Raw genomic sequence first — 23,406 nt, forward strand, 5'->3', positions numbered from 1 at the left:
TTCGGAATACTGCGCCCAGTTCTGGTCGCCACACTACCGGAAGGACGTGGAGGCTTTAGAGAGAGTGCAGAGGAGGTTTACCAGGATGTTGCCTGGTATGGAAGGGCTTAGTTATGAGGAGAGATTGGATAAACTGGGGTTGTTCTCACTGGAAAGACGGAGGATGAGGGGTGACCTAATAGAGGTGCATAAAATTATGAAAGGCACAGATAGGGTGAACGGTGGGAAGCTTTTTCCCAGGTCGGTGGTGACGTTCACGAGGGGTCATAGGTTCAAGGTGAGGGGGGGTCGCGGGGGGGAGGTTTAACACGGATATCAGAAGGATGTTTTTTACACAGAGGGTGGTGGGGGCCTGGAATGCGCTGCTGGGCAAGGTGGTGGAGGCGGACACACTGGGAACGTTTAAGACTTATCTAGATAGCCACATGAACGGAGTGGGAATGGAGGGATACAAAAGAATGGTCTAGTTTGGACCAGGGAGCAGTGCGGGCTTGGAGGGCCGAAGGGCCTGTTCCTGTGCTGTATTGTTCTTTGTTCTTTGATGTCAGAGATGGCACAAACATAAGGTTGGAAGTGCATGTAAGAATCAAATGTGGTACCAAGACTGGTTTAATCTCAGACCATTGCCAGGGAGAGGGATGGAGTTAGGGAACAGAGTTTGGATGGTGACTAATAAGAATGGCTTCAGTTTTCCCAATATTTAATTGCAAATTATTAAATACTTGTTATTACTTGATTATATACTCTGTCGTCAAAACACAGAAAACTGCTTGGGGAAATATGTCCAGTGCCTACACCACAACAATTATACAAGTGAACTGTAATATTACCATTGCTACTGTTGTGTTAAAATGTACGCAATGTTTCTGAATGCCTAAAGAGGCTTAAAAGGCCTAAAGAGCCTTTTGGTTGAAATGATTCTTGTTTTTACCTAATGAACTTTATGAATTGAATTCTGAAGTGTGGCCTTTTTAAAACAGAGAATCATAGAAACCCTACAGTGCAGAAAGAGGCCATCTGGCCCATCGAGTCTGCACCGACCACAATCCCACCCAGGCCCTACCTCCATATCCCTACACATTTACCCGCTAATCCCTCTAACCTACGTATCTTAGGACACTAAGGGGCAATTTTAGCATGGCCAATCAACCTAACCCGCACTTTGGACTGTGGGAGGAAACCGGAGCACCCGGAGGAAACCCACACAGACACGAGGAGAATGTGCAAACTCCATACAGACAGTGACCCAAGCCGGGAATCGAACCCAGGTCCCTGGAGCTGTGAAGCAGCAGTGCTAACCACTGTGCTACAGTGCCGCCCATAAAGACACCTGGATTTGAATCACAGATCTCTGACACCTATAGTCAAATCCTCTACCACTGAGCTATACCCCCTAATACATTTTGGGAGCTTTTCTTCTAACCATTTACAAAGCAAAATTCTTAAGATAATTCCATCTTGGTTTTCATCGCTTGTTCTGTCTTCAATACCACTGATAGAATCCTTACAGTTCAGAAGGAAGCCATTTGGCCCATCAAACCTGCATCGACAACAATTCAACCCACCCCCTATCCCTGTAACCCCACATATTTACCCTGCTAATCTCCCTGACACTAAGGGGCAATTTAGCATGGCCAATCCATCTAGCATGCACATCTTTGGACTGTGGGAGGAAACCCGGAACACCCGGAGGAAACCCATGTAGACACGGGGAGAATGTGCAAACTCCACACAGACAGTCACCCGAGGCCAGAATTGAACCCAGGTCCCTGGCGCTGTGAGGCAGCAGTGCTAACCACTGTGCCGTCCTGATGAAAATGTTATTTATGTAATGAACACCTGTATCAGGAAAACCCCAAGTCATGAAGGATAGTGGAAGTTATGTGCTAATTCTATCAAAGAAACAGTGGATAAAAGGCACTTGATACCCCAGAATGTCCAAAAGACAGATAGCGATCAAAAGCTATCATGAGGCGAGAGATGCAACAAGCTTAGATCAAAACCTGACAAAAAATTATTATAATGAGACATCATATAACAGGTGTTTCACCACATTACAGAAAAATGGCTGTTCATGCTCATTTAAAATGAAATAATGTTGAATTTTAAACAGTTATCCTGTGATGAGAGACACAATCTGCCTTGCCCTACATAATAAGTAACAGTAATTGAAAGTACTTACAGCTTTGTTAAGGAACGTAATGAGACAAAGGCATCAAGATGAATGAATGCTATTTGATTCCAACTAAGGTCTCTGGAGTGAAAAAAAAAGTCATTAGATAAATATCCAATTTATGATTTGATAATGCTTGCCACATTAAATAAAGCATGAATGAAATAACATTCCATGCAAGAAAATAAAATGTACACTGTACTAAATCAAAACTTTGCATCCTAGTAGCAAGAATTTGCTGAATTTTTTGTGACTTTGATCATCATCTATTGTGAAGCGGCCTTAAGCAAGATTCTACACAGTGAAGGCCAAAGAACACGAGGATTGGTGGATGAGTAAAAAAAGCTTGTGCTCCCTCTTGGGGGAAATAAACAGAATTCCAGCTGTAAGCCATTAAATGTTACAGTGGAATTGCCCATTCTTGCATGTACTGAAAACATAGCATGTAAGTACAGGCCTAACCTCTTCTAATTGGTTGCAACCTGATAATCTTTCCCTCATAGTCTGTGATGAACTGAAGTAGTTTTCACACAACTCTCATGAGAGCACAAATAATTTTACATTTGGACAATAGTGTAGTATGCTATCATTCTGTGGTGGATCCACAGACTCATTCTCCGATATCTTTTTTACACTTTTTTCTTAAGAAGCTTTCCTATTTCCCTTTTAAAATCTATTATAAATTCTTGTTCCACCGTGGATTCTGGCAGAGCATTCCAAATCCCAGCAACTCTCTCCAAGGTGATGTGAAGAAGTCTTGCTGCCATTGTATAGAGCACGGTGAGACTGCATCTGAAGTATTGTGTACAGTTTTGGTCTGCTTACCTAAGGAAGGATTTTTAAAAATTCATTTGTGGCTCATGGGCATCGCTGGCTGGCCAACATTTATTGCCCATCCCTAATTGCCTTTGATTGATACAACTGAGTGACTTGCTGGGCCATTTCAGAGGGCAGTTGAGAGTCAACCACATTGCTGTGGCTCTGGAGTCACGTGTAGGTCAGACCAGGTAAGGACGGCAGATTTCCTTCCCCGAAGGACATTAGTGAACCTGATGTGTTTTTCCGACAATTGACAATGGTTTCATGGATTCTTAATTCCAGATATTTTTAATTGAATTCAAATTCCACCATCTGCCGTGGCGGGATTCAAAGTTTCTGGATTAATAGTCTAGCGATTGTACCATTAGGCCATCACCTCCCCTATACTTGCCACAGAGGGAGTGCAATGACAGTTCACCGGGTTCATCTCTGGGATGTCTGGATTGTCATATAAGGGGAGATTGAGGAGTCTGAGCCTTTATTCTCTAGAAATTAGAAGGACGGGAGGTGATCTTATTGAAGCACACAAAATTCTTACAGGACTTGAAAGGGAATGATGTTTCGTATGGCTGCGGGGGGGGGGGGGGGGGGGGGGCATCTACAAACCAGGAACACAGTTACAGATTAAGATGGAGGCCATTTAGGACTGAGATGAGAAGGGATTTCACTCAGAGAATGGTGAATCTTTGGAATTCTTGGCTCTGTAAGGTTGTGGAGTCTCATTTGTTGAGTATATTTAAGACAGAGATTTATGGATTTCTAAATATTAAAGATATCAAGGGTTAGGTAGATGGTGCAAGAAAATGGTGTTGAGGTAGAAGATCTGTCAAGTTAAATGTTGGACCGGGCTCAAGTGTCTGTGAGGCCTTTTCCTACTCCCATTTAGTATGTTAATATGTTCCTAAAACAAATTTTCTAACCTTTTCCTCTAACTTGTTAATGTTGCTCTCAAATTTATGCACCTTTTACTCACTGACCAGTGAATTAGTTTTGTCTTCCCAATGTAATCAACACACCTAATAGATCTGATGACCGCTGCTAGATTTCTTCTTAAACTTCTCTTTCTAATGACAGGAACCCCAGTTTTTCTGATCTTGCCTCATAACCAAAACTCCTCATCAAAATCAAAATGCAGCGGGTTCATGAAATCTGGAACAAAAACAGAAACTGCAGCTCACCAATTACCATAAATGTGGGTGAAGAGTCAATCTTTGATGCCTCCAAAAATCCCTCCAAAAAAGGGGCCAACTTATATTCCAAACATAAAAGTGAATTGCTGGTCTAAGTGTTCACTATCTGTGTCATTTGCCATGTGGTGTCTGCTCTATGTGGGCATGTCTTAAACTCCCAAGCATCTTCGCAACACAGCCTGCATTGATTGCCTGATACCTTGTACCCAATTACAAAGTACCAGTAAATAACACATCCATTTGCAGGATGGCTGACTACTAATGCTAAACATTTCATGGCTGGAAAAGGTAGGCGTCAATTTACACGCGGAGTATGTGACAAAGCACAATTTTTGGGGCCTGAAAAATGGGGTCATCTTGTATGCTGTGTCGACTTATATATCATGATTTATGGTATAAGCTCTGCCTAATTTTCCCCTCCATTGACTTGGTGAAAAGAAAAATCAGGCACATATTGTAGCAGGCAGCAGATTCAGTAGGTGCGATTTTGACTCACCCTAAACTCAACACACATGTAAAGATAGAATTAGGCTCAAAATGGCCCATTTTTAGACCACTAACCATGTTAAAAGCCCAAATCACCAGGGCGTTTCAGTTTTACAACCCCATTCCTCCACTACCCTTGCCCACTCCAGCTCCCATTATCACTCAAGGACAGTGTGAATCAATACCTAAAAATATGTGTTCAACTGATTAAAGGAGTGATCTAATATCACTGCGTTCAAAAAGGTATCTTTAAAAAAGTATCTTCAGCAGACCCAAACTCGTAATATAAGCCAAAGTGCACTTTTAATATTTCTGCCATCCCTTCATCATTCATATGAATTCCATTTTTATCTTTGTTCAGCCCTACCCTCACATTAACTAATCTTTTACTTTTTTATCTGTTTATAAAATCCTTTACTATTTCCTTTTATGTTGCCTACCAGTTTTTCTAACAATGAGCCTTTGTCTCAGCAGTAGCACTCCTACTTCTGAGTCAGAAGGTGGAGGGTTCAATCGCCATTGCATACAGCTCTGGCAAGTGGAAATGAGAATATGGTCGCTAGCTATTGCTTTTATATCCAGTGGGGTACTTGCCTCCTCAGAGCGATCAGTAACTCATTAACAATATGGGATGTCCAAGAATATAATAATGTGTTTGGAATACCTGTTGTGGAGAAAAACAAAGCATTTTCGCTGCAGTGTGGTTGACTCTGAACTGCTCTCGGGCAACTAGGGATGGGCAATAAATGCTGGCCAGTCAGCGAAGCCCATTTCCCATGAATGAACGAAAAAAAAAGAGGTTTACCAGGATGCTGTCTGGATTAGAGGGTATGAGCTATAAGGGGAGGCTGGAAAAAATAGGGTTGTTTTCTCTGGAGTGGCAGAGGCTGAGGGGAGCCCTGATAGAAGTCTGTAAAATTATGAGAGGCACAGATGGGGTCAACAGTCAGAATCGTTTTCCCAGAGTTGAAATATCTAATACTGGGTTGGGGTGGGGGTGGGGGGGGGGGGGGGGGGGGGGCGGGGGGGATGGGGAGGGGGGGAGGGGGGGCATGGGGGGGCGGGCATGCACTGATGAGAGAGGGAAAATTTCAGAGGAGATGTGAGGGGCAAGTCTTTTACTCAGAGAGTGGTAGGTGTCTGGAACACACTGCCAGGGGTGGTGGTGGAGGCAGATATGATTGGGGCATTTAAGGGGCTTTTAGATAAGCGCATGAATATGCAAGCAATAGAGGGATATGGACCGAGAGTAGGCAGAAGGGATTAGTTTAATTTGGCAGCATATTCGGCACAACATCATGGACCGAAGGGCTTGTTCCTATGCTGTACTGTTCTATAATAAGAAGTCTCACAACACCACGTTAAAGTTCAACAGATTTATTCAGAATCACGAGCTTTCAGAGCGCTGCACCTTCATCAGTTGATGAAGGAGCCTGCTGAAGGAGCAGCGCTCTGAAAGCTCGTGAGACTTCTTACTGTGCCCACCCCAGTCCAACGCCGGTATCTCCACATCATGAGTACTGTTCTATGTTCTCTCTTCTGAAGTATCCCATTGAATGTCAAATCAAAGAAGTTGGATTTTGGTTTTTAAATAGTTATAGATGAAATAAACTCCTCGCAATGGGTAAGGAATAGTTGTGGAAGCTCAGTTTAATAAGGGGTCGTCAGTTTGTAACATAAGATGCAGATGAGCTATTGTCTGCCAAGGGTTAATATCTTGTAACTGAGGGTTACATCTGTGAGAAAAAGTCACTTTCCCACACAGCCTGTTGAATCAGGACAATGAATACAAAAGGCGCAAATGACTACGAACAAAGTTTATTTACTGCTGCAAGTTATGGTATTTCATGCTGGAGGCTGATTCCTTCTTTGTCTTTTCCAATTGTTTTTGGCCATTTATGACAGAAGCCAGGTAGAATGTAGCTATGGCCTGGACAAAACTCTGAACTAAAAAGGCAAGGAGAGGAAGCAATTTCTTGTCTTTGCGACCGTTTCCCAATTATTTAAAACATCCGTTGTAAGGGTGACTGATGCTACACCTACAAAGAGCATTCACAGGCATCTAATTTTATATGACTGCCTGTGTGATTGAGTTCCAGCTTGGTGCCTGGAATCGGGTTTCTGTCTTATCAGCAGAGCAGTAAAACTTCATTTGGGAAGACTGCTCAGGAAAGAATGCGAAAAGCTACTCACAGAGATCGCAGAGCCATTAGCTGTTGAAACGTGTCAGCTCTGATTTCAGTGATTCTATTGTGCTGCAGGCCACTGAAAAGACAAACAGTACAATGAGATCAAGGTTTCAAGACATCACTCTTTTTTTGCGGCGGACAGAGGGAAAAAAATCAATCATTTTGGCATGAGGAAAGACAAAACAAAGCGGAAGTGGATTGTATCAAACGTTAAAGAAGTGGCTTAATGTTATACAGAAGATATGCTTCCATTATCAGATTTTAGAGAGTTTTCCCCCCACCAGTTTCTTCCTGAGGGTACTGACTCACGGCTGCATGGGTACTAGACGCTATCTGCTATCTTGCTCAAGACGTGGCTCTTTACATGTATGGGCTGTGTTGGTTGCTTGGTTGTTCTGGGAAACATTGAAGTCCAACGTAATCTGTCCTCATCTGATACCCTCTAGCCAGGGTCACTGAGACAAAACTGTCCAACTCCCTCTTCTCTAGACCAGGAGAACTGAAGCCATTTCTGTTACTCTCATTGTTGCCCAGCCTGAGAATAATGGGGATTGAACCTTCTATATCATAGAATCATATAGTGCAGAAGGAGGCTATTTGGCCCATCGAGTCTGCACCGACCACAATCCCACCCAGGCCCGACCCCCATAAACCCATGCATTTAGCCTAGCTAGTCCCCCTGACACTAAGGGGCAATTTAGCATGGCCAATCCACTTAACCCGCACATATTTGGACTGTGGATGGAAACCGGAGCACCCAGAGGAAACTCACGCAGACACGGGGAGAATGCGCAAACTCCACACAGACAGTGACCCAAGCAGGGAATCGAACCAGGGTCCCTGGTGCTGTGAGGCAGCAGTGCTAACTACTGTGCTACCTTGCCAGCCCTTGGATCTACCTGGTGCCATTATGATGCTTATTTAATCTACGTGAAAAGAAACAAAAGGTCTTCTGCGTGTCCCTGTGGCATATTTTGCGGTAGTGGAGGTGACCCGCCATTGCCTGGCAGTGGAACCTTTTGGTTGCGCCAATGTCAATGGGGTTTACCATTGTTTGCACCCCCTGTCGCTGGGGAACCTGCAGTGAGGGCACATTGTCAGTGGGACTAGACGACCCTGCTAGTGGGAATGGCTGGAAAATCTGGCCCATTATATTTTCTTGCTTTACTAGTCACTTAAATTTGTTTGAACCATGAAGGAGCCATAAAAGAAACAGGAGCTTGATCATAGAAGAATAAATGGCTGGGCTGCCTCTTCCTTGGCCCTGCTTATGCTTTAAGCTAATTTAGAAGGTCAACAGAGAGTTGGCTACTTCTAGACAACCATTGTCCAGCATCACTCAGCCACAGGATCCGATTTGCAAAGCATTCCTGAGTGCAGGGGGAGGAAATCAACATTTTGGTAAATGAAAAAAATATGCAGGTTAGATTGATTGGCCATGCTAAATTGTCCCTTAGTCCCAGGGTGTGCATGTTAGAAGGATCAGCAGGGTAAATATGTGGAATTTCGGGGATAGGGCCTGGGTGGGATTGTGGTCGGTGCAGACTTGATGGGCTGGATGGCCTTCTTCTGCACTGTAGGGTTTCTACGATTCTACGATGCTACAATAAATTGCAAGGGAGGCAAAAACCATAGAAAAGTTACAGCATAACAGGAGGCCATTCTGCCCATCTTGTCCATGCCAGTAGAAGTATGAAGACAGCTACTTGTGAACGGCAGGTAAACAATGCTGAATGATGAAATACAGCATTTAACAAAGCACAAATACTTCAGGCTAACAGAAAATTGCATTCACGGAGACAAAAAACTTACATTTCTTCAAGCTTCTGGCAGTTGTGGAAACTTGGTAACACATGAATTTGATTGTATGATAATTCCCTGTAAATACAAAAACATTATTGTTTATTTAGTCATGATTTGCAAAGGCTGCTAAATGTTGCTACCCAGGAATTGCAAAATTGTGTTGATCCTGGAATGCTTGAAAACCTAGCAATGAAACAACTGGCACTGTAACCAGATGGACATGTGATAGGCATAGAAGAGGGAGAGCGATAATTTCCAGAACCAGAAACGAAAAATAAATATAATATCTGGTCAAAATTCTCAAGTGGCAGTCTATTTAAGATTGTATGTGAACAAGTATGGAATTTAAATGCAATCCCTGAATGGTTAGGGCTCTCTTGGGGATCAGAGCAATATGGCCAGTCAGTTGGAAGCCTCCATTGCAGTCTACGACATGGAATTCAAAGTTGTTTAATGATAGTTCAGTATTCAGTATTCAGGTGGAAATGAAAATTGTGCAGTTTCTGTAATAGGTGCCTGAGCTGCAATAATGTTTTTACACCTGGGCAGCAAGTTGAAAATCCACCTCAATGAGCACTGCTTCTTTATTCTTTCATGGGATGTGGGCATCGTTGCCAGGGCCAGCTTTTTTCACCCATCCTAAGTTGCCCTTGAAATAAATGGCTTATAGGCCATTTCACAGGACAGTTAAGAATCAACCACATTGCCTTTGGTCTGGAGTCACTTGGAGGCCAGCTAGGGCAAAGATCAGAATCACAGAACTATTAGAGTGCAGGTGGAGGCCATTCGGCCCATCGTGTCTGCACTGACTCTCCAAATGAGTATTTCGACTGTCACTCTCCTGCTTTTCCCCACAATCCTTTCAAACAATTATCAAATTCCCTCCTGAATGTTTCGATTGAACCTACCTCCACCATACTCTCTGGTAGTGCATTCCAGACCCCAGCAACTCACTATGTGAAGAAGTTTTATCTCATATCATTTTTGCTTCTTTTATCAATTACCTTAAATCTGTGCCCTGTGGTTCTCAATCTTCCCGCCAATGGAAGCAACTTCTCCTTATCAACCCTGTCCAGGCTCCTCATAAATACTTCGATCAAATCTCGTCTTAACCTTCATTTCTCCAAGGAATAGAGACTCAACTTCTCCAATATATCTTCATAACTAAAGTTTCTCAGCCTTGGAAACTCTTGCACTCTCCCTAATGTCTTCACATCATTCCTAAAATGTGGTGTCCAGAACTATGTGCATTACTCCAGCTCAGAACTAACTAGTATCTTATACAAGCTCAATGTATACTATATATATATATAATATATAGCAAATTTCTTTGTCTAAATGGCATTCATGAACCAAATGGGTTTTTACACCAATCAATCAAAGTTGCCATCGTCACTATTATTGAGACTAGCTTAATATACCAGATTTATAAATCGAATTTCAATTAAACCAGCTGTCATGATGGAATTTGAAGTCATGTACCCAGAGCATTAGCCTCCGGGTTACTCATCCAGTGACATTACCACCAGGCTATATGTCAACGTTTGGGAGAGGGGGAGAAGTGTAGAGTGGGGGGACCTCAAAATTCAGTGACTGAGCCACAACCATTTCTCATTTACACAAACAACCTCAATCAGGAAACACAATGCAAAGCGACACCAAACTAGGAGGGGCAGTGAAATCAGAAGAGGTAGTTCAGAATTTCCAGAATGCTTTCAACAAGGCATGTCGGCAGGCAGAGCCTTGAGAGATGAAAATTATTGCAAGTGAGTGTAAAGTTCTACACATAGGTTGGAAAAATATGTGACACATATACGGCAAGAATGTTTGAAATAGTTCAGGACAAAGTGGAAAGAAAGCTAGAAAACTGAGTAAAAGTTACAGAAGCAAGAACCCTGGGGGACTAGTCAAGAAACAATTAGATGCCACAATGGGTATGGATGGGGGCAGGTATTGGTGGCATTAGGGTCTACCCGAATGGATAAGGTAGCTGGACCAAAATAATTTTTGTATCTGAAATTATCTTGTGATCTTGCGACATAGTAGCCATCAACATTATTTATAGGTTTGGTGTCATTTTAATTCAGGGACTGGTAGTATTGTCACTATTAGTTGCCTGGCCCATAAAAAGGAGGTAATAACTACAATATGGAATCAATCTGCAAAACAAACCTCATTGAACTGAAAAGCTTATTAAATTAATTCAGGTTATTTCATAGAATGTAGGAATATACATTCAATTTCCGCACAAGCCAATTACACCAGCTAGGCATCAATGGCCCAGATTTTCCAGCCTCTGGATCATTGGAGACTGATGTGGAGATGCCGGCGTTGGGCTAGGGTAAGCACAGTAAGAAGTCTCACAACACGGCATGGTAGCACAGTGGTTAGCACTGCTGCTTCACAGCTCCAGGGACCTGGGTTCGATTCCCGGTTTGGGTCACTGTCTGTGTGGAGTTTGCACATTCTCCTCGTGTCTGTGTGGGTTTCCTCCGGGTGCTTCGGTTTCCTCCCACAGTCCAAAGATGTGCGGGTTAGGTTGATTGGCCATGCTAAAAAAAACTTGCCCCTTAGTGTCCTGAGATGCATAGGTTAGAGGAATTAGTGGGCAAATTATGTAGGGATATGCGGGTAGGGCCTGGGTGGGATTGTGGTCGGTGCAGACTCGATGGGCCAAATGGCCTCTTTCTGCACTGTAGGGTTTCTATGATTCTATGAACACCAGGTTAAAGTCCAACAGGTTTATTTGGCAGCACAAGCTTTCGGAGTCTCACTCCTTCATCAGGTGAGTGAGGAGTTGTGTTCACAAACAGGGCATATACAGACACAAACTCAAGGTAATGGTTGGGATGCAAGTCTTTACAGGTAATCAAGTCTTAAAGGTACAGACAATGTGAGTGGAGAGAGGGCGAAACACAGGTTAAAGAGGTGTGTATTGTCTCCAGCCAGGACAGTTAGTGAGATTTTGCAAGCCCAGGCAAGTCGTGAGCACACATGAGGACGGCCTCAACCAGGATCTTGGGTTCATGTCACACTATCTGTAACCCCCACGACTTGCCTGGACATATCCACCAAGATACAAGATCTGTCCACTTGGAGATTGCAACTCACTGACTCCAAGAAAATTGCCAGTGAAGTTTGAACTTCTGATGGGCAATTCCCTTGCTCTCTTCAAAAAAGTCTCCAAATCTTGAGTTAGAGTTGGAGAATTTGAACGATTCTAACTCATTTACCTGAACATTTTCCCAAGAAATGGTAGATCGAAAAATCCTAGTCGAACTCCTGGATAACTATATGACTGACACCCCAATCATTTATTCTGACGAGCACTCCCCCCATCCCCAATGTCTCCTGACTACCCCTGCCGATATCCCAGAACTGAATTCACCAGCCAACTCCCTCTCTGAACCCAATGTCACCACTGACATCCCAACTCTCCCCGACCCAACCTGACCTCACACCTCCGACTTCCCCCCCAGCTCTCCCCCAACCGAACTGACCTGATCTCATCACCCTATCCACTTGCCAGTCTCCCCACTTAACTCATGTACCCTACTCCCTCTTACCTCACCCACCCTACCCCCTTTTCCACACCCATCCTGCCCATTACCCACATAATTCATCCATTCACTCACCCAATCACTCAGACACTCTTATGCCGACCGATTGAAAAGCTGTTTAAATATCCCAGATAACGGCAGCTGATGCCACAGAAAAGGGCCGTGGCTTGTCTTTGCCCAACGATCCAGGGTTACAAGAGCACAGTTGGATCAAAGGCACACTCTGCATTTCAGAGGAAGCCAGGATCAGAAATCCTGGTTAAAAATGCAGAGCTCCAGCGTCACATAGAAAATTAGCAGCAATCCGAAAGTGATTGCTGCTCCTCAGAAGAATCGGGTCAATATCCTAAGCAAGTTCTAGTCAGTTAAAGAGAGAATAAGGATATCATTTAACTTTGATGAAGGAATCAAATGAGGTGTTTAACTGGAGGCTCTTCAGATAGTGTCAGTTTACACTATTGTCAAACACATGTTGGCCGCAATTTTAATGGCTCGCCCCGCCCATCAATGGTAAAATCACGCGAGAGCTGAGAATTCAGGATCGCGCCCGATTTCTTGGCTCTTGCGATCTTACCGGCACCGCATTTCTGGCACAATCAGTCTCTCAGAAATATTATTATATTTCATGAAAGCATGGGTAGATTCTTTCACAATATCGTATGTGATACAAAACACTGCTGGATTTGATGTAAATCACTTTAACCTTTACATAACATAAATCCATCACTTTCAGCAGCATAATCTGAATTAAGTGCCAGCTGACAGACCAGTAAAATTTAGTGAAAATATTTGAGATTTTAGAGAAATATATTTGTAAAAGAGTTATTTTGCTACTTACTATAATGCAGATCAGTATATAGGATATTAGTAAATGCTATGAAACTGGGCATCTTTTGGTTTAATTGTTAATCTAGGGAATGCATTGTGTATGCTTCTGTTCGTTCATAGTCAGATAGTTGGATTAAAAATGCAGTTCATTCATACTGCCCATTTTCTTTCAGCATTAACAGCTTAATATGCACTCTGAATCTCAACGTGCCCGATGAAGCCCATCCATCTCCTGCCCTCTTGACTCCATTCCCACTAAACTTCCCCTTCTGACTCACAAGCTAGCTGATATGTCGCCAATGGTCCTATCTCCTCAGATACTATCCTTTGTCTTTCAAAACTGCTGAAAATTTCCTGTTTTTTTCAAAGTTCCAACCTTAAACTTTCAGCCTTTGTCGACTATGGCCCATCTGCAGCGTCGCTATTCTGTCCAAAGCCCCCCTGATTGGCGTTGCTACATCTCAAATTTGTGTCCATATTGCCTCATAGCGCCAGGGACCTGATTCCGGCTTGGGTCACTGTCTGTGCAGAGTCTGCACGTTCTCCCCGTGTCTGCATGGGTTTCCTCCGGGCGTTCCGGTTTCCTCCCACAGTCCGAAAGGTGAGCTGGTAGGTGCATTGTCCATGCTAAATTCTCCCTCAGTGTATCTGACCTGGCGCCGGAGTGTGGTGACTAGGCAATTTTCACAGTAATTTCATTGCAGTGTTAATGTAAGCCTACTTGCGACACTAATAAACAAACTTTAAACTTTATCTTTTGAATTTGTCCAATCAGATTTTTGTCCCTGTCTCAGCACTTAAAGACCCCTAATCAAAGCCATGAATGACATCTTCCATGACTGTGGTGTTAAATCCCTCCTCTTCCTTCTCGACATCTCTGCAGCCTTTCAGATGGTCAATCTCATCATCATCCTCCAGTGATTCTCTTCCATTGTCCATCTCATTGTCCTCACTTGATTCTAATAGATAATACTGGGGCAGCACGGTAGCACAGTGGTTAGCACTGTTGCTTCACAGCTCCAGGGGCCTGGGTTCGATTCCTGGCTTGGGTCACTGTCTGTATGGAGTTTGCACATTCTCCTCGTGTCTGCGTGGGTTTCCTCCGGGTGGTCCGGTTTCCTCCCACAGTCCAAAGATGTGCGGGTTAGGTTGATTGGCCATGCTGAAATTGCCCCTTAGTGTCCTGGGATGTGTAGATTAGAGGGATTAGTGGGTAAAATGTGTAGGGATATGGGGGTGGGGCCTGGGTGGGATTGTGGTCGGTGCAGACTCGATGGGCCGAATGGCCTCTTTCTGTACTGTAGGGTTTCTATGATTTCTATGATTACTCCATGGTGAAGACTGAAACCATAATGTCTGGCCACCTCCATATCCTTGCCATTGATTCCAAGCCCTTGCAACTTCTCCTTTGGCTCAGTATTGATTGTTGTCTGACTGCATTTCTGTGAATTACCTTAGGATGTCTTTCTTCATTAAATAGACTATTAAGCCAATTTTTGTCGTAACGTTCCTTCACAGTGAGAATCCACTTTCATGCATGATTTGTAAAAATGCTGAAATTTTCATCAGGTTCTGATGACAGAGTGATTCCTCCACATTGACCTAAAGCTGTCACACAATTGATTACCAACTGATGTACATGAAAAATATATCAATTTTGACACTGGCAAAACTAAAACACTGCTGCCTTTAGGATACCTTAATGTATATCAGTATCATGGGACCATATCTAACAGTTCCCTTTGTCAAAGTACATGTCAATACATTAAATACACCAAGTATGGGAGAACTGTTTACTTCCTGCCTCATGATTTGAAAGAAAATGACTGATATACTAACACAATCTAATCATATAGTTCCAGCCTGTTAACTGAATGCCAGGTATTTTAAATAATTTGGTTATCTGTGCTTGCTGACTGTTGGTTCTGCATTTTCAAGCAGCCGAGTGGCATGAAAACATTTCCTTTCAGCTTGCCTTAATAGCTCAGTTAACTAGTTCCCAGTTTGGGACTGGAGGACACAGTTTCCACCTTGACTATGCCGAGGTAGCTGATCTCAGGTGGGGCAATAGATGGCCTGTGACATCTGGTCTAAGTGCCCTAGGGCTGAAAGGAGGGGTTGGGAGGGGGAAGGGCGTGTGGAGTGAGTGGTAAAGAATGAAACAACAAAGATTATTATCCACCACCACTCAAAAAGTGTGCATGTAATGGCTTGAGGGTAGAATAGCATTGGGCTCAATTCTGACACTCCCTCACAGCTGAAACAGCACTTGGTGTTCAGTATTTAGGCTAAGAAATTGGGCCTGTGGGTATCAATGGAACCATAACTGAAGATAAATCACCGGCAAGAGAGGAAGCAGAAAATTGAAGAGATGATGAAAACAAACAGAAACATTTTGATCTTTTATTTATCATTCCTATAATATGATGTGGAGATGCTGGCGTTGGACTGGGGTGATCACCTGATGAAGGAGCAGCGCTCCTTCATTCCAAATAAACCTGTTGGACTTTAACCTGGTGTTGCAAGACTTCTTACTATTCCTATAATAAATATTTAAAATCACCCTCGGATCTACTGAAATGGGAATGATAGATAGGCATGTTTCTTGCTTTAACTGCCCAAGACTGCAAGGAACTACAAAAAGTTGTGAATGTAGCCCAAGCCATCACGCAAACCAGCCTCCCATCCATGACTCTGTCTACACTTCCCACTGCCTCGGCAAAGCAGCCAGCATAATTAAGAACCCCACACATCCCGGACATTTTCTCTTCCACCTTCTTTCTTCGGGAAAAAGATACAAAAGTCTGAGGTCACGTACCAACTGACTCAAGAACAGCTTCTTCCCTGCTGCTGTCAGACTTTTGAATGGACTTACCTTGCATTAAGTTGATCTTTCTCTACACCCTAGCTATGACTATAACATTACATTCTGCACTCTCTCGTTTCCTTCTCTATGAATGGTATGCTTTGTCTGTATAGCACGCAAGGAACAATACTTTTCATTGTATGTTAATACATGTGACAATAATAAATCAAACCAAATCAAATATCTGAAATGTTCACTGCTTAGTTCAAACAATCAATAGGGCTAACAACCATGATCTACCAGTTGTTCCCCAAAGGTGCGGTGCGCCACACTGGTGCGGCGAGAGAGGATGGCGGGAAGATTCAAGGACAATCAAAGAAACATTTAAACATTCATGTATAGAAACCCATAGAAGTTTCCAGATTTCATGCCATCTCTCTTTGTGTTAAGACTTAACACCAGTGTGGCGCGCCGCACCCTTTGGGAACCACTAGGTTGTACTCTAAATTTGTTACTTAAAAAAAATTGAAAATGGTCATCAGATATTAAGAACATTTTTCAGGTGCACAAATAATCATACTGAGAAAATAAAAGTCTAGATAAAGCCTTCTTATGAAATTACTTCAAACTGTGAAGGAACACAGTTCACTTTAAGAGAAGTAACTAAAAGGGAACTATTATATTTACTATTAGGTATCTCAATCTTTTCATGAAAGGCTTGTCAAAGATTTAAAGGACTCTTTCAATAACTGTTTGGGCTGATTGGAACCTTCATTTGTTCACTGAAATATTGACAATGATCCAGCCGGATATCATCAACCGAGGGCTTTGCCTTGGGAGCATGATCATTTCCACTACTATTCCCATTCTGGGGATCCGGGTTCGAATCCCGCCACGGCAGGTGGTGGAATACAAATTCAGTAAAAAAAATCTGGAATTAAGAATCTACTGATGCCCATGAAACCACTGTCGATTTTCGGAAAAACCCATCTCGTTCAATCATGTCCTTTAGGGAATTAATCTGCCGTCCTTACCTGGTCTTGGCCTACAGGGCGGCACGGTAGCACAGTGGTTAGCACTGCAGCTTCACAGCTCCAGGGTCCCGGGTTCGATTCCCGGCTCGGGTCACTGTCTGTGTGGAGTTTGCACATTCTCCTCGTGTCTGCGTGGGTTTCCTCCGGGTGCTCCGGTTTCCTCCCACATCCAAAGATGTGCAGGTTAGGTTGATTGGCCAGGTTAAAAATTGCCCCTTAGAATCCTGGGATGTGTAGATTAGTGGGTAAATATGTGGGGGTAGGGCCTGGGTGGGATTGTGGTCGGTGCAGACTCGATGGGCCGAATGGCCTCCTTCTGCACTGTAGGGTTTCTATGATTTCTATGTGACCCCAGAGCCACAGCAATCTGGTTGACTCTCAATTGCCCAAATGAATTAAAACAAAAATATTTATGTCAGTGTGCTTGGTGAGCTTTTAGATTAATCACAAATCATCGAGTCCATTGCAGCCTATATGAACTTTTCATTTGTGATCAAATCTGGGTATGTTGAGATTGACACTCTATGCTAAAAGGAGACGTCACAGGGCAGAATTTTACAGCCCCGTCACGATGGAGGTGGGGTGGTGGGGGGGAGGTGGAAGCTGTAAAATGCAGCGAACTGTTCAAGATTCCACTGACTTTGGTGGAACCTGAAAATCTGTCCAGCGGAAGGAGCTGTAGGACTCCGCCCACAATGTCAAATCTTCCTTTTGTCTGAGTGGAAAATATCACAAGTTTTTCCTGTAATTATGTTCTCACAAAAACATAACAATAAATTACACCTGAATGATTGCAGGGCAGTCTTTTAATTGAAATCTTTGCATGACATCATAAATCATCACAGTAAAGCATAAATTTTTATACCTGTCACTTTCTATGGAAGATTAAATTACATACTTGAAGGTATCTTTTTTTGTTTGATATATTGTTCATTTCATGGGATAGTACTATTCGATTTTACATAGAAACATAGAAACCCTACAGTGCGGAAACAGGCCATTCGGCCCATCGAGTCTGCACCGACCACAATCCCACCCAGGCCCTACCCCCATATCCCTACACATTTACCCGCTAATCCCTCTGACCTACACATCTCAGGACACTAAGGGGCAATTTTAGCATGGCCAATCAACCTAACCCGCACATCTTTGGACTGTGGGAGGAAACCGGAGCACCCGGAGGAAACTCACGCAGACACGAGGAGAATGTGCAAACTCCACACAGACAGTGACCCGAGCCGGGAATCAAACCCAGGTCCCTGGAGCTGTGAAGTAGCAGTGCTAACCACTGTGCTACCGTGCCACCAGATTTAACAGTTTAACTGTTTTGTATCAGCTGTTAAACTGGTATCAGCTGTCAGCATCACTGACTTGTGACGATGTTCACTTTTAAAGTAAATTGGAGAATGTCTCTGTTAACATAATAGATTAAGGGATTAAATATAAAAAATTTGAAATATGAAAAGCTTCGCACAGTGTAACTACATGTTTATCAAGTTGAAAGTGAATGGAATATTCAAGGAATAACTAATGGAGAATTCTTTTATACAGAATTTATTCCAGGAGTGTGGTAGGACCTATTGATTCTTGAACTATTTAGTTAAGTTTAAGTTTATTTATTAGTGTCACAAGTAGGCTTATATTAACACTAATGAAGTTACTGTGAAAATCTCCCAGTCACCACACTCCAGCGCCTGTTCGGACACACTGAGGGAGAATTTAGCATGGCCAATGCACATAATCAGCATGTCTTTCGGCCGGTGGGAGGAAACCAGAGCACCCGGAGGAAACCCATGCAGACACGGGGAGAATGTGCCCTCCATGCTGCCCTTATAGCTCTATAGAATGTCAGAAATTTGATTTTAATAAGTATTCAACAGCCCTGGATAAGAATCCGTAAAGTGGGATTGTATCACAGTTCACTAGGGAACACTTTATTTCGTCCATATGTGTATTTATATTTAAACTTAAAAAAGCACAAAAAATGAGCTTGAAATAGGCCTTAATATATGTGAGTTATATTTATTCCTCCTCCTAAGTTTGTAATAATCATCCTGAAACTCCTCTCAGTGAGGATGAATAGTGGAATTTATGAGGTTGGCTTGGCTTGTATAGGATGTAATGTATGAGCTATAGCACTAGGTTGAGATTTAAACTTTTCGATTTTGCATCAAGAAGCTATTAAATTGTTCTTGAAATCACATTTCCGTCATCCTGTCGAGTTAAACAGAGTTATTGCTTTATTTCTACACAGCGAAGGAATACTGGAGTAATTCATACTGAGGATTAATGATGAAATGCATGTATGACCAGGAGCGAAACCATACTCACAATACTCGTAGATTTGGGAGCTGTTGGCAGAGACCCCTGGGAAGTGAGGTTATTCCAGCTCGAGTTAGGGTCCTGTCCAGAAGCAGAAAATTTATGCCATTATTTGGAGTTAGGCATGCGAGAAGTTCCTCAGTACATGACCTTTATTTTTACTGACAGAACTGACAATGTAATGGATAATTTGTGATGAATGAATGCCATCAAAAGAAAAGAGCAATAATTGCAGCAAAATGGTGCCTGCTGTTCATTCAGGATCTAAGTTTGATAAACATAAATTTGCTACCCACAGTATTTCCAGGCTAGTTGTTCCTTTAAGGTCCGGGAATTCCTTTATTTCAGTTGCTCCATTTAGTGACCTGGAATTGACAGCAAAAATCCATTACTTTCTTCATGCATTACTTAAAAGGGGAATAAAATACCTGACATAACATTATAGTTTGTAATTATTGCACCATTATATTTAAAATACTTAACTATACTATCCTTTATGAGTGTTTGTATAAGCTTCATTTATTTTCCCAATTGTAATTGCTTTGCACAGGACAAGCTATCAACTTAATTCTCGCAAAATTGTTTCTTGCAGTTCACAATTTAAACATTTTCTCTTTCCTATTTCCTAATTTGGTTTTCTTCATGGGCCATTTGTTCTCATAGGTTTAACGAACATCTTGTACCCCATTTATACTGCGTTAGCAGTGTTTCAAATTCACGTCATTTATACTCCACACTGAATTCAGAAGCTAGAAGTCACTTTGTATACAACTGCATGCAGACAGACGAGTGTCTAGAAACTTTCTAGCAATTGGCCTTCCCAGGTTCTGGGAGAAGATTTATACATGAAACAATGTTTCATCTGTCATTTCAGATGGAAGTAAAAGATTCCTGGCACCATTTAAACATAGAAACTAGAAAATGGGATCAGGAGGAGGCCATTCAGCTCTTCGAGCCTCCTCTGCCATTCATTATGATCATGGCTGATCATCCAACTCAATACCTGCTCCCGCTTTGCCCCCATATCCTTTCATCCCCTTTGCCTCAAGCGCTATATCTAATTGCTTCTTGAAAGCATTCAATGTTTAGCCTCAGCTACTTTCTGTGGTAGCAAATTCCATAGGTAGACCACTCTCTGGGTGAAGAAAGTTCTCCTCATCTCTGTCCTGAACCACCTACCCTGTATCCTCAAACTGTGATTCCTGGTTCTGGACACCCCCACCATCAGGAACATCTTCCTTGCATCTACCCTGTCTAGTTCTGTTAGAATTTTATAGGTTTCTATGAGATAACCCCACATCCTACTGAACACCAGCGAATACCATCCTAACTGACTCAATATTTGAAGGAGAGCAAGAGAGTTCTCCTAGTGTTCTGCTCAACATTTAGCCCTCAACCGACATATCTAAAACAGATTGTTGGGTCATTTAGTTCATTGCTGTTTAGGGGACTTTGATGTACAATTTGATTCCCACACTTCCTGGGCATTACAAAAGTAACTCCAATTCTAAAGTACTCCATTGGCCACAAACTGCTTTGGGATATCCTAAAGTCAAGCAAAATGCCATGTGAATGTCAGCTCTTCCTTCTCTCTTTCTTTACAGGTGAATGGAGTGAGAATTTCCACTGGTTGTCACCTTTATATTGTAGCATTGCATCTGAAGACAGAGCGTTTTATAGAAGTGTTATAAACGGAGCATAACGTTATTTAACAAGTTTACAGTGCATCTACCATTCACTTGTTTTATATCGCGGCTTTATAAACTTTGCATCAAAATATTTCAAAAGTACAATCAGCCAGACCAGTTTAACTAATTCAGGGACTTTGCAATAAGTCTGTGCATAATAATAGGTCATAAGCAATTCACTAGCATTTGTAGTCTTGACTACACCTTTTATCAAAATGATGAAAACTACAGACTTGTGTCCACTACAAATTAAACTTAGTAAATGCCTCAAACATTCAGAGCTTTAAGAGTTATTTTCAAGATCATTCTTTAATGCTTTACTTATTTCTGGAACCATTCTCCACCATATATGAATCTATGGTTAGAACTACAAAACTGTTATACTGTGGACTTCTCTACAATCAAAGAACAAAGAACAGTGCAGCATGGGAATAGGCCCTTTGGCCCACCAAGCCTGTGCTGACACATGACACCTTTCTGAACTAAAAACTTTTTGCCTCTACGCAGTCCGTATCCCTCTATCCTCTGCCTATTCATGTATGTCAAGATGCCTCTTAAATATTACTATTGTATCTGCTTCTACCACTTTCTCTGGCAGCGCATTCCAGGAACTTATCACCAAACTTGACTCTCACATCTCCTTCAACTTTCCCCTTTTACCTTCAACCTATGTCCCCTAGTAATTGACATTTCTACCCAGGGGAAAAGATTCCGACTATCCATTCTTTCCATGCCTCTCATAGTTTTGGAAACTTCTATCAGGTCACTCTCCAGCCTCCAATGTTCAAGTGAAAAAAACCAAGTTTGACCCATCTCTCCTGATAACTAATATCCTCCAAACCAGGCAACATCCTGGTAAACCTTTTCGGTACCCTTTCCAAAGCCTCCTCAAGCAATTCACCAAAGATCCTTGGACAGCACCTTCCAAACCCATGACCACTCCCATCTAGAAGGACAAGGGCAGCAGATACATGAGAACACCACCACCTGTAACTTCCCCTCCAAGCCACTCACCATCCTAACTTGGAAATATATCGCCGTTCCTTCGCAGTCGCTGGATCAAAAACCTGGAATTCCCTCCCTAATGGCATTGTGGGACAACCCACAGCACATGGACTGCCGCAATTCAAGAAGGCAGCTCACCACCACTTTCTCAAGGGCAACTAGGGATGGGCAATAAATGCTGGCCAGCCAACGATGCCCATGCCCCACGAATGAATAAAAAAAACATCCTTCTGGTAGTGTGGTGACCAGAATTGTACGCAGTATTCCAAATGCGGCCTAACTAAAGTTTTATACAGCTGCAACATGACTTGCCAATTTTTATACTCTATGCCCTGTTCGATGAAGGAAAGCATGCCATATGCCTTCATGACGGCACGGTAGCACAGTGGTTAGCACTGCTGCTTCACAGCTCCAGGGACCTGGGTTCGATTCCCGGCTTGGGTCACTGTCTGTGTGGAGTTTGCACATTCTCCTCGTGTCTGCGTGGGTTTCCTCCGGGTGCTCCGGTTTCCTCCCACAGTCCAAAGATGTGCGGGTTAAGTTGATTGGCCATGCTAAAATTGCCCTTAGTGTCCTGAGATGCGTAGGTCAGAGGGATTAGTGGGTAAAATATGTAGGGGTATGGGGATAGGGCCTGGGTGGGATTGTGGTCGGTGCAGACTCGATGGGCCAAATGGCCTCTTTCTGTGCTGTAGGGTTTCTATGATTTCTATGATTCTATGACCACCTTATCCACTTACATTGCCATTTTCAGGGAACTGTGGACCTGTAAGCCTAGATCCCGCTGTATGTTAATGTTTCTAAGGACTTTGCCATTTACTGTATACTTCCCTCCTGCATTAGACCTTTCAAAATGCATCACCTTGCACTTGTCCGGATTAAATTCCATCTGCCACCTCTCTGCCCAAGTCTCTAACCTATTTATATCCTGATGTATCCTCTGGCAATCTTGCTCACTAATCACAGCTCCCCAAATCTTTCTGCTGTTCACAAACTTACTATTGACACCACCTATATTCTCTGCCAAATCATTTATATATATTACAAACAACAGGGGTCCCAGTATTGATCCCTGATGATCACAGATTTCCAGTCAGAAAGGCACCCTTCCACCGCTACTCTCTGTCTTCTATGACCAAGCCAGTTCTGTATCCATGTTACCAGCTCACCGCGGATCCCAATGTGACTTCAATGTCAATGTCATTATGTGACTGGCTACATACTGACATGATGTGGAGATGCCGGCGTTGGACTGGGGTAAGCACAGTAAGAAGTCTCACAACACCAGGTTAAAGTCCAACAGGTTCATTTGGTAGCACAAGCCACAAGCTTTGGGAGCACTGCCCCTTCATCAGGTGAGTGAGAGTTCTGTTCACAAACAGGACATATATAGATACAAACTCAATTTACAAGATAATGGTTGGAATGCGAGTCTTTACAGGTAACCAAGTCTTAAAGGTACAGACAATGTGAGTGGAGAGAGGGTTAAGCACAGGTTAAAGA

General features: G+C 42.8%; 1 protein-coding gene across 1 annotated transcript in view; it reads right to left on the bottom strand.

Annotated features, from left to right (window-relative positions):
* Positions 1-23,406, bottom strand: part of lgr6 (leucine-rich repeat containing G protein-coupled receptor 6) — a 287,303-nt gene that overhangs the window by 13,392 nt on the left and 250,505 nt on the right. The window contains exons 10-14 of the mRNA XM_078242326.1: positions 19,507-19,575; positions 19,220-19,291; positions 8,670-8,735; positions 6,862-6,933; positions 2,183-2,254 (exon numbers count right to left, since the gene is read on the bottom strand). Of these exons, the coding sequence (XP_078098452.1) occupies positions 2,183-2,254; positions 6,862-6,933; positions 8,670-8,735; positions 19,220-19,291; positions 19,507-19,575 (351 nt within the window). The remainder of the gene's footprint in view (positions 1-2,182; positions 2,255-6,861; positions 6,934-8,669; positions 8,736-19,219; positions 19,292-19,506; positions 19,576-23,406) is intronic.

The sequence above is a fragment of the Mustelus asterias genome, chromosome 25, assembly GCF_964213995.1.
Source record: "Mustelus asterias chromosome 25, sMusAst1.hap1.1, whole genome shotgun sequence".
Lineage (NCBI taxonomy): Eukaryota > Metazoa > Chordata > Chondrichthyes > Carcharhiniformes > Triakidae > Mustelus > Mustelus asterias.